This window comes from Eurypyga helias, unplaced genomic scaffold (assembly GCF_000690775.1).
Source record: "Eurypyga helias isolate BGI_N326 unplaced genomic scaffold, ASM69077v1 scaffold12584, whole genome shotgun sequence".
NCBI classification, from domain to species: Eukaryota; Metazoa; Chordata; class Aves; order Eurypygiformes; family Eurypygidae; genus Eurypyga; species Eurypyga helias.
This window is the reverse complement of record NW_010248263.1, coordinates 37,343-48,976: the sequence shown is the minus strand read 5'-3', so window position 1 is coordinate 48,976 and position 11,634 is coordinate 37,343. Positions and strand designations below refer to the sequence as shown.

Below are 11,634 nucleotides of genomic sequence, written 5' to 3'. Positions count from 1 at the left end.
CAGGACCTGCAATCGAAAGTCAGAATTGTCGGTTCTGGTAGTGAGATCATCCGGATGCTTAATTGCCGCCTGCCCAAACTAGCCGAAAAGCCTTGAGGGAGCAGGGAAGGCTTGACGCAGGACTGGGAGTCTGGAGGTGCTACCTGTGGAGCTCTCGGAGGGGACACGGGGAATGGGAAGCTCCGGGGGATGCTGGGAGGGCGGGTGGCGGGCAGGAGTACCGGCTCCGAAACCGGCCCAACGTGCAGAGCTGCTTCCAGGCACTGGCCGCTGCCCCGTGGGTGCCTTTTGGGCACCGCTGCCTCAGGGTAGCCCTTGCTGGTGGGTGACTGAAGGATACTGCCCTTCTTCCCACGCGAGCCGTTGTGGGAGCAATATGGGGAGGATACATGGAACTATCTCCTGTGACCAAGGTCACCTTGAAGTACTGACTTCAATTCCTTTTTGCTCTTCATTTGATGAATTCCCAGAGCCCTTATCAGAAGATTTGAGTCAGCTAATGGTTGCCAGATCCCCTAATACTTTGTCTCCCTTGGGAAGAAGGGGTGCAGCAGCACCCCGTGTTGCCCAATATCACATGGGAAATCTGGGGCAAAGCTGGAAACCTGATCCAGGTCCTCAGCTCTGGTGTGCATGCAAACTAAGTAACTGTTTGCTAACAAAATGATTAAAATAACTTAGACTCATGGAAATGCACAAAAGAATGAGCATGAGGATGGTGAGAGGCAAAGACAGAAGTAGTTCTTGCACCAAAATACCGCTTACGTTTTGGAAAGCATACAAAGTGGAAAGGAATCTCTTCTTTTTTTTTTTTTTTCCCCCCAGCCCATGCATTCCTTTTCCAAATCTTTGTGCAGCCTATATTCCCTTTAACTGAGGACGCTCTTTGCCATGATTGATGTCAGCTGCTGTGCAGTAGCACAGCCAAGCTCTTGAATAAAAGAAATGGAATCTTAATTTTTAGACTCTACAGTTGTGCCAAGAACGACAAAGGCAAAGTGGGAAATGTCATAAAACTAATTTTATGAGCTCAGTCAGGGTATTAGTGCTAAACCATGGAGCAGTAATGGTGCTAATCCCGTGGAAGTATTAAACAAAGGGATATCTCAGTAATTAGTGTCAGCGTGCAAATGGCACTGCTCAGCCATTCGGAGGAAGTTTCCTAAGCCTTTGCTCAGGAATGTACCTAAGATGCCCCAATTTAGGTTAATAAACTAATCTTATTTTCCCACATGCCATGAATGGCTGCCAGCTTGTCTTGGACAAAGGTCTTGTAGCAGCCTCTTGGCAGCATGTCTTACTTGGGAACCATGCAACCTTCCCTGAATCCCTAAAACTGCTGGTCAGGCTCCTTGGGCAGGAGGCTTCTTTTGGCAGCACTAGCATGGTGGGTCACTGAGTTCAGGCGTAGCCAAAACTGCCACTCTGAGATGCGATGTGCAAGCCCACTCTGCCTCGCCTGAGGAGCACTGGGCAGCAGCCAGGCACCCACGAGACCCCTCTCTCTGCACCGAGGTCTGTCCGCATATCGGTGAGAGGCCCGTAGAGAGAGTGGATTCTGAAGCTAAGTGCTCCTCTCCAGCTCCCTGTGTTATGGCGGCACTGCCGGTTCCTTTCTGTTGACAGCGGGGGGTTGGTGGTGCTCTCCGTCTGGCTCAGAGGGATGAGCGGCAAAGCTGACTGAAGGCAGCTGGCTGCGGGTGTTGCGTGGGAATGCTGTCATGTGTCTCTTCTCCCTGTCTGGCCAACATAGGAAAGCTCCTAAGGGTAACGGAAGGTGAGTTGTGCCGAGGGAAGTCAGAAGTTCCTGATAAATTCCTCTTGTCTTTGATAGCTGACCCGTACTGCAGTGCTGCTGTGGGGACCCGTGGTCCTCACCCAGAAACCCTGCCTGAAACAAGGGTCAGCGAGGAGCGTGGTAGGGCAGTGAGGCCTGAGTTGGACTGGCTGAACTGATAGCTCTGGCTGCGGCTGGTGTCTGCGCTCATGGAGGTGGCCCTACGGTGGTGAGCCACGCCAGCCAACGGGCAGTTCAGCAACGACTGGGAGGGGATCCTTCAACAAACACCGCTATGTGATCTCAGGGTGGTGGTGGGAGGAGGAGGAGGAGGAAAGACCCAGAAAAGCTGAAGGGGGTAGGCAGTGCTCTGCTGTGGTACTTTAACCCTGGAAGGTTAACGGGAGGAGCTCCCAGTCGAGCTGGGTGGGAGCTGGTGCTGGTGATGGCATGAGTGTGAGGGAGGAGCTGGGGAGGGGGCAGCTTAGCTTGTTGCTGCTTCTGGCTTAATGTAGGAGGCTGTTCCCAAGGCTATTCCCATGTTTGACATGATGGGTGATGGTGCCTGTCCCTCCTCGCTAGCTGCCTGAGTGCCCACTGCAAGTAATGCACGGGAGGGAGTTTTACTTTATTTTAAAGCAGCCGTGGCTCGTTGAGCAGTTGGGTTTGGCACGTACAGCTGTCTGGTAAAGGAGCAGTTCATGTAATAGCGGTGGAGTCCCTAGGAAATAATCCCCCTTAAAACTTCTTTGAAGTGCGGGTGTGATCTCAAAGGAGTGCAGGATGTCCCTACAGCCCAAATAAGTGGTTCTCCACTGAGGTGAACCTTGGCTTGTACCGCATCCCAAATGACAGGCCCTGCGGTAAAGCAAAACGCCACTGTTGGCACAATTGGTTTGCTTTCATCAGACAAGAGGCCCAGCGTTAATGAAGCATAGAAACTGAAATTATAGCCATCTGGGGGGTCGTTTGCTCAAGGTACAGTAAAGCCCTTGTGCATGAAACCGTAATTTGTGTGTATCCAATGTACGTAGCTTTCTAAACCCCAGGCAGGGACTGAGGACACGTTTTGTGAAGCCCGTGTCCCTGTTTTTTTTGCTGTTCAGCAGTGGTGGCCTCTCTTCCCCTTGCCGGTCCATCTGCTTTTACAAACAGCTGTAGAGAGCCTGCCCAAGCCTTTAAGTCTGGTCTGGGTTCTAAGGGGCTGAGAAGTTGATGCGGGCACGAAAACTTCTCCTGCAGCGGAAGGTGACGTTCCCGAACAGTCGGCGCCATTGCAGGCGTGTGCTCTGGTAGGCCAACTTTGCAGGCCTGGTTTACAGGAGCCGGTCAGCCCCGCTGTCCTCAAGCCAGGGTGGTGGAGGATGCCGTGGTTAACAAACCTCTCCCTTCTCCCCTCCCGCCTGGCTGGGCGCGCAGAGCCACCATGCCGAACTGGGGAGGCGGCAACAAATGCGGCGCCTGTGGCCGCACCGTCTACCATGCCGAGGAGGTGCAGTGCGACGGGAGGAGCTTCCACCGGTGCTGCTTCCTCTGCAGTAAGTACTCCTCTCCCAAACCTCTCCTGGCGTAGGTGGTGGTGGGTCACAACACCGAGGTGCTGGTGTTCCAAACTCAGCTGGCAGCCGTGGCGCAGAGGGGATGGCAGTGGCCAGAGATGGCTTTGTCCGTCACGTGTAGGGCCTGACTCCTGCTTCCTGGGCCTGGCAGTGCCGAAGGGTGAGCTGAAGAATTATCCTACTCGTCCAGTGTGGGATGGGTGGGATGTGCCTCCCGAAGCAAAGCCCATCACGCTTTTCTCCTCTGTTTGCCCCCCTCCCAGCCTTCTCCTCAGGAGTCCAAGGGATTCCAGGCTGGAAACCTGGCTTAAGTGTTGCCCATGCAGAGGAGAAAGCCCAGCGGCGGAGCTCCGCTTGCACTGACCTGAGCTCAGCTGGGTTCTTCGGGTGGTCCCGGGGCCGGCAGCAGCTGAAGGAACAGTTATCAAGCCCTTGCTCTGAAGTCCCGGGCAGACCGAGACACCAGCGTGCCTGAGCACAGCTGAGTTGTCAGTGCTTTAGCACAGCCAAAAGCCTGGACTTTCTTGGCACAGGGGCCTGTGGTTTATTTCAGATGAAAGGAGTCCAAAGCATTATTTTCCAGTCCAACCAACAAGCCCGGTGAGGCGTTGAAAATCACTTTCTCTGCTAAAGACCTCTGCTTAGAGGAAGGGAACAAAGGGTCGCTGTGAATCGGAGGCTCCTGCTTTGCAAACAGACGGCCAGTCTGTCTGAATCGGAGAATCTTGCCTTATTACAAACACAAGGTACTGTTCTGTCCTGCCCGCTGGTGTTCCATACCTGCGGGCAGAGCTGGGGCTTCAGTCCTCTTTGTACAAGCCACAGTTGCAACTGGCCCTCTCCAAAACAGTTTGCTGTTAGTCCGCAGCAGAGCGTCGGCACGCAGTGCTGGCGTGGGAGCCTCGGCGCAGCTACGCTCCATCCCTGAGCTCTACAGCAGTCACAGAAAAAAGATTAGGTGTCTCGGCTGCCTCATTTTCAGCCTTTTATGGGAGTTTCTATTAAAAGAAACCTGGAACCAACAGTCAAACAATGGTTGTAGTGTGTCTGAGTATTTGCTTTTCCTTAGTGCGTAGTTCTGTTGGGGTTAAAGTCTGTAGGCTCAACAAGCAAGCATTAGTTGACTGACTTATTGGATGTTTGTGCCATATGAAAAGGACCTTGGAGCTAATGAATGCCATAAGCCAAGGTCACCGTGTATTTTGAAGACCTTAAAATTCTTTTTAAACAAAAAATTCATAAGGCTTTTTTCCCCCCTCCCCCCCAAGTTCTTTATGATGGGCATAACGCTGTGGCAGACGGAAGGATCATGCCAGTTGGGATACAAAAGAAGGCTGAAGAAGGAAATAGTTCTGCCTTTTACTGTAACCTTGAGCAGAGTGCTTGCATTGTGCTGGAGGACAATGTAGGAATGCCAGAAAAGCACAGCCACTCCAGTGACAGCTGTAAAACAGTCCCAGCTCTGCCCCAAACCAGGATGGAGGCAGAGGACAAACCTGGGAGTTTTTTAACCATCCCTATGCTGGCAAAAAGGGCAGGACGGGGGCTCTTCTGCACTGACAGCCTTCAGCTTGATGCTGTGCGGTACGGCATCTCTCAAGGGAAACTGCTGACTGCACTGTCCGGGTTTCTGAGCAGCCTCATTCAGCAAACCACAGCAGCTTTCCAGGCTTTAAATGTCACAGTCATGAAGAAGTGGGAGGGAATGGAGCCCTTTACAGGGCGAAGCATAATTCACTAATTCGAACGACCCCTCTAATCTCTAGTGGTCCCACAGCCTAATAGGAAGAATTGTGGACAAGGAAACCCATAACATCACTTCTCACTTGATTTTTGGCTTACTACACCTGCTGATGGAAGTGCTCCCTTTTGGCACCTTAACTTTTCTTTTGCTTTTCTCCTCCAGTGGTCTGCAGGAAAAACTTGGATAGCACAACCGTAGCGATTCATGACGCTGAAGTTTACTGCAAATCTTGCTATGGAAAAAAGTATGGCCCGAAAGGTTATGGATACGGCCAAGGGGCAGGCACGCTGAACATGGACAGGGGAGAGAGACTAGGCATCAAGCCTGAGAGGTGAGTGAATGGAGTTAGGGGTGCGGGGGCTGATCCTCATCCTCCAATACTGTTTCCAGAGGAGTCCCTCAGGCTGGATTTTGTTTAATTCATGTTGCCTGGAAAAAAAATGCTGTAAAATGCCCCAGTATAGTGCACAAAGCTTCCACCGGTGACTACGCAAGCGTGCACCGTAGGAGCAGGAGTTAGTGCAGGTAGAGGTGCGCTATCCCTATGCATGGGCTATAGGGGATGGGGTTATGGAGCTGCTGATGGCTCTGCATGAGCCCGCAGAGGTGACCATGAGCCCCGAGTTGCTCTCCTAAATAACCTGCAAATGTTCATCAGGTTCTGGCAGGGCTGAGAATCTGAGGCTACAAGAATAATGAATTTTAACTGGCAAATAAGGAACCATTTGTGCTTAATTATAACCAAAAGGCCTATTAAATAGTAAACATTCCCAGTCTGATTAAGTTCTTGCTGTAAAGCAAAGAATGTGGAAAGAAGCTGAGGTATGCCTCACAGCTTGCGTCATGCAAGCTCCTCGATTAGTGCTTGACACTTAGATGATGGATGCTCTCCAGCCAGGTTCAGCCATCGGTTCAGGTTCCAGATGACGATCAGAGGACAGGAATTGAACAGAATTATTTGTAACTTACTATCTGATAAACCCATGCCCTGATACAGAATTCAGCACTTCTGGAGAAGTGAAAAAGTGAAGGCTCCTCAGAAAACTGGCTTTTACAGTAGCTTCTTGCTATCCTTTGAAGCGTGACCTTTCTCTTGTATTTTTTCCCCTACCAAGTGTAGCTGGTAACTCACCTGCCCACCCCTGCAGAAGTACTGTATTCTGTACTGTGCCGCTCTCTTAGTGCTGCTCAGGAGAGCAATAGGTCGGTCAGTGAAAGAGTAACGACCACAAACATCCCGTTTCTTTCAGCACACCCTCTCCCCACCGACCCACAACAAATCCCAACACTTCAAAGTTCGCTCAGAAGTTCGGTGGGGCAGAGAAATGCTCAAGGTGTGGCGATTCTGTTTATGCGGCGGAGAAAGTAATAGGAGCCGGGAAGGTAAGTGGGTGCCGTTTTGTACCTGCTGTGTGAACCTCGAAGGGACCTGGGTATGTTCTGTGCGTTCCAGCAGGGAACCAACCGCAGGGCAGAGTTACCTTGAAACTGCATCTCTCCACCTGGAGATGGTGACATCAATCTAGCCTTCAACTGCATGAAACAGAAAGCTCTTGGAATGCAGGGTGGTGAGTTCTGAGTCACATTACAGGAGCATTCTCCCTCCAGAAGAGGGAACAATCTTGCAGCGCGCACAGGCTGAATGATTCCACAGAAGACGATGTTCCCCAAAAACAACGTGTAAAACTGTGTCAGTTTGCCAGCTGTCTGACTCGCTGTGGAGAGGCAAGATCGCCTCTGATTTGACTAGAGCAAGCCCAGACCTTTCAGAACTCTGCCCCCGAGCCAGATGCCGTGTAGAATCCAGGGCTTTGGGCCACTTGTGGAAATGCAGATGCACCTGCCTGCTACTGGTGCATTTGAACTGGTTTTTATTGCACCAGTCATCTCTAAACAGTACTGGTGCAGGCTTCTCCAGTTAATGCATTGTTTTTACAAACTCAAGCATTCTGTGTATTTAAACTATGTCGCTGTTTGGTATTTTTTTTTCTCTAGCCGTGGCACAAAAACTGCTTCCGATGTGCCAAGTGTGGCAAAAGCCTAGAATCGACAACCCTGACTGAAAAAGAGGGAGAAATCTATTGTAAAGGTGAGGAAAGACAAAGAGCATTTGTTTAGGGTTCAAGGTAATGCATTGCAAGGAGAGATGCTGAATTTATTCGTGCTATAAGAAACTTTCAGGCTCCTGTCAAGATGGGAGTGCTCTGTAAGTCACAGGAGTAGAGCTGAGAAATAAATATTACTGAATCTGCTGACGTAGCTTACATCTGCATCAAGCAAAACATTACATACTGAATGATGCAGCAGCAGCCCATGCCCTCTGCCTGGGTCAGAGAGCAAGTCAGAGTAAGGAAACAGGCTAGCTTGCATCCTGTGTGGTGCCATGGGTATAAACTTGATCCACGCAGTGGTTTGATGGCATACTGCAAAACCTGTATGAGTCGCTCTCCCGGAGTAGGTCGGGAGCTACACCGACCCAACAGCCACGGCTGCTGAGTTCAGTCATGGCACTTAGGCAGCTTAACAGAATGTTTCGAAGTGTTGCTTCCAATGGGGCAGCTCTGCCTAATGGGAAGGGGCCAAGGGGCTTAGCCTAGGCAGTGCTGTTCTTGACCCACCAGAAGCCTCAGCCACATGTTCATCTTTCTCGCAGGCTGTTACGCGAAGAACTTTGGCCCCAAGGGATTTGGGTACGGCCAGGGAGCGGGCGCCCTCGTTCATGCCCAGTGAGGGGGCACAGCTCAAAACCCCTTACGGCTCTGCTGAGATCCTGCTACAAGAAAGAAGAGAGTTCCCCAAAACTTACTAACTACTGTGAAACAGATACTAGTTACTGTAGTGCTTGGGCATACACTCGGCAGATGATTTTTCTATTTAAAAAAAACCCCACTGCTTCTTTCCTTGCTTTGTGTATCACACTGTAACACTTTCAATACCGAGTATCAATTCAATAAAGCTTTGCTTGTTGATTTATCCTAAACCCAAGCGTTACACACTTTGTCAGCAATAGAAAGGTAAGTAAGGGGAGTGTTGTTGGGGTGCCTGGGGTGTGCAAGGGTGGAGATGCGATGACAGGCTTGGTGCAGACCTTCGCTGAAAGCCCAGCGTGACTTGAAAGCTGGACACAGCACTGGCCACGGCCTTCAGAGCTCAACAACTGTCCTCCAGCAACTACCTGCTCACTGCACAGGAGTAAACCTTCATCTACAGCTCCGTGCAGTGACAAGGCTCTGAAAGTGCTAGGTTATAAGTAGCTCTGTGCCTAGATGTCTGGCTGTCTCTGCCACAGAGGCTCTAAGGCACGGGAAACCAACCTTTTGTCGCTGTAGCATTTTGTGGGGTTGCACCAGCTTTGGGACAGAGGTGTTATTATGCACAGGACATACTGTGCCAGAGTACTGTAGCAGCACAGCTGCCTGTTAGTGCCATCCCTACCCAGCAGCCAACCGAGCTCTGGACTATCACATCAAACTCAGGTTTAAGAGCAGCTTTTGACCTTTCTCAGTAGTGCTGTGACCCTTGTTGCCTGGAGATGGGGGAGGGCGTCAGCCTCCCAAGGGTGGCATCTGACAAGGTAGCTGCAGCAAACAGAGCAGAATAAAATTCTGCCTTTAACCACTCTGGTGGGAAACATGACTTGAACTCAAGCTGATGGGCAGGGAGTAACAGCCATTAACCACATCAAATGCAGGGTAGATCCACCCCATGCAGAGACACCAGCTGGGTGAAAGCCATCATGCTTAGGGGCCTTGACTCTGCTCATGCAGCTCTTCATTAGCAGCAGTTCCAAAAGGTCTGTGATTAGGAGACAATTACAGATGTTAAACAGAACGCTCACGGAAGAGCTGGGCTTCTTCTAGGGACTGGAGCAGCTCCCAACATGTCTGCGAGGCCTGAATCAACAGCAGGTCAATTGGCACTTCTTGGGAAGCAAGTGAGAGTCATCTCAACAGGAAACCCAGGATCAGCCCACCACAAAGGCCTTATGTGAGAATGAGGTACTCAAGCCTAAAACTGATGCAAAAATGCCCCAGCTTGCAGCAAGCTGCCCTATTTTTATGCAAGTAACCAGCATTTAGTATGAGCAGCTTTGCAATTTTTATTACTTGTTTTTTAAATGCAGCCCTCAGTTTGTTGAGCACTGGCCGCAAACCTTCCCTGGCGTGCTCAGATTCCCCTGCCAAACTCCTTCTGCAAAGCTGAGGGGTTGCTCTTGTCTACAGTCAGGAGGAGATCTGGGCATTGATGCATCCTGAAAGCACAAACAGTACCTGAGGGCAGGTATGGGTGGCTGAAGGAGTGTGTTTCCATCTTTTCCAGTGAAGGAGCCATTGCAGATCAAGGCCTTCTCTAGAGGCCAATCACCGCTCTGGGGAGGCATAAGCTCCGACCCGGTACCTACAACCCACGTGGTGTTCTGGGGTGGAGGAGGGAGGTTCAGTTTCAACTCTCAGCGTGTCCAAGAGGTTCGTTAAAGAAAAGATGGGGTTTGAAACTGCCTGGTTTGGGAAACAGGCTGATACTTCTGGGGAAAACCACCCCTTCATGGAGTGAATTCAGAGAGACGTGCTGAAAACTGGGACTGCTACAATAAAAGAGTAAGTAAGTGCGTCAGCGCAGTCTAAGGCAGAGTTTCGAGGGACGTGTACGGCCGCGGTCTGGAGTAGTGAAGCAGTGCAAGCCAAAAGCCTAATTAGAAAAACACGTACTCGTCAAAATCGTACACAAAGAGCATTTTGTATGGGTTACAAAGGAACAATGTGGGTATGAGGAAGAACAGACTGCCGTCCCAAAATGTGAGCCAAGAGCTTGTGCAGGTCTTTTTTTTGAGTAAAACTGAAAAGGACAACAACAAGGCAGAAGCAGCACACATTTGGGGTGGGAGACAGCGCACAACAGCACAGCCCAGGAAACCTGGGCAGAAACCTTTGGTTTTGCTGCTTACACTGGTGAACCTAATACTTTTCTCCTAAAAAAAAAAAAAACCCAAACACCTACTTTTCTGCTTTGCCAGCTTGACACTTGCACACAAAGGGTTAATACCCTCCACCTCTTCCAACCTGAGCAAGGACAGCTCTACCTCAGAAGCAGCATCCAGGCCCCAGCAGCAGATGACATGAAACCACCTACAATATCCCCTTCCCACAGACTTGTTCACTGATGGAAGTGCTTCCTCTTCTCCAGAATGGCATTATAAAGAGCTGAGCTGCACCGATCGATAGACAGAAACCAGAATAATGCTCCTGACACACTACTGAGCAGATGAAACTGCTCCCCGTTAGTTGATGTAGCTGCTGCAGTGGATCGAGATGTGCCACATGAGCAGATCTGGCAGGTGCGATTTATGCTGACAAAAACGGGCATCTAACACATTGTTCATTTGCCTCTAAAAAAAGAGCTTTCAGTTCTTAGAAAAACTGTAGAAGTGATCAGAAATTATTTAAACTGCTAAAAACGAAGGGCTTTGCCTTCATTTCCTGGAGGGAGACATAGTGATGACTCACAGCTCCACACTGCTCTACATCCGGATGACTGACTTAACGACAGAAAAACAATACAGTGAAGGAAAAAGGCAAGCTTGCAGCCATATAGACAATACACAAGTCACGAGAAACGAGTGCCCTACACTGAAGTGCTTTCACTTGGTTACTGTCAGCTTCTCAGCTGCAGCAAAGCACCACTGAACCAACCCTCAGCCCAGGCTGGGGTACAGCTCTGAGTTAGTCTCAGTTTGGAGCCCTAATTCCAGGGTAGATTGGTCCTCAAAAGTACCTTGCCTTCATGATCTGGAGATCTTAGGTAGCATGTAGGATTGGAGGCAACGGGAATATGGCACAAAGTTTATAAGATACTGCAAATAAATTCCACCTGGAATTAGTAGGTGCAATTTTCCCTGATCTCCATTCAGTAGCCTAAAGGCGGACAAAACCCATGTGCAAGTGTTTGCAGGTGGACACTGCTTTCACAGCAAAAAACCCATTTTACTTCAAGGCAGCTCATGGGAGGTGCGAGGGAGTGAACTCTAACCAAGCCATAATGAGGGTGCGGAGGGCAGGCTTCTTCCCAAACAAAACAAACGCAGTAACCAGCTTTCAAGCCGTCAGGAGCCCACCCATATACCTCCCAAGAGCAGCAACTGCTCCGATGGAGCACTGCGAGATGGATCTTCAGCACAGAATGTCCGTTTTCAAGGGGAGAAAGCACCTTCCCCGATCTGTAGCAGACACCTCAGAGGGCGGTCAGCAGGGGCGAGCTTGGGCCCAGCCTTACCTTTACCATTGCTTGGGGAAGGAGAGAACAGCAGCCACAATTCTCAGTCCATGACAATACTGAACCCACACCCAGCAGAAAACACAGTGGCTCTTTTCTCCCCATTAGGTGTGCTCTTCAGTCCTAGCCTTATACTTTAATATGAATTGCTGGTTATAAACATCCTGATGAAATCCCAGCTTGGATGGTTAGCTTGTTTCTTGTCAAAATCCAACCTTCCGCCCTGACCCAAAGAGTCAGTGTTCCGTCTCCGGCAAGTGCCACCGGGAAGCACACACCCTGGT

The 11,634-nt window shown here is 50.3% G+C and overlaps 1 protein-coding gene across 2 annotated transcripts; it reads left to right on the top strand.

The window, feature by feature from the left end:
• Positions 1-3,184: 3,184 nt before the first annotated feature.
• On the top strand, positions 3,185-8,060 carry CSRP2 (cysteine and glycine-rich protein 2). Of its 2 annotated transcripts, none has more exons than XM_010150997.1 (5): positions 3,185-3,315; positions 5,243-5,411; positions 6,331-6,463; positions 7,076-7,169; positions 7,734-8,060. In XM_010150997.1, exons 1-5 carry the CDS (start codon positions 3,204-3,206, stop codon positions 7,808-7,810), a joined length of 585 nt encoding a protein of 194 aa, XP_010149299.1. In that variant the 5' UTR covers positions 3,185-3,203; the 3' UTR covers positions 7,811-8,060. The 2 variants fall into 2 exon arrangements, with proteins under 2 accessions (XP_010149299.1, XP_010149300.1); XM_010150998.1 differs by having other exon boundaries at positions 6,331-6,445; positions 7,734-7,810.
• The last annotated feature ends 3,574 nt before the right edge of the window (positions 8,061-11,634 follow it).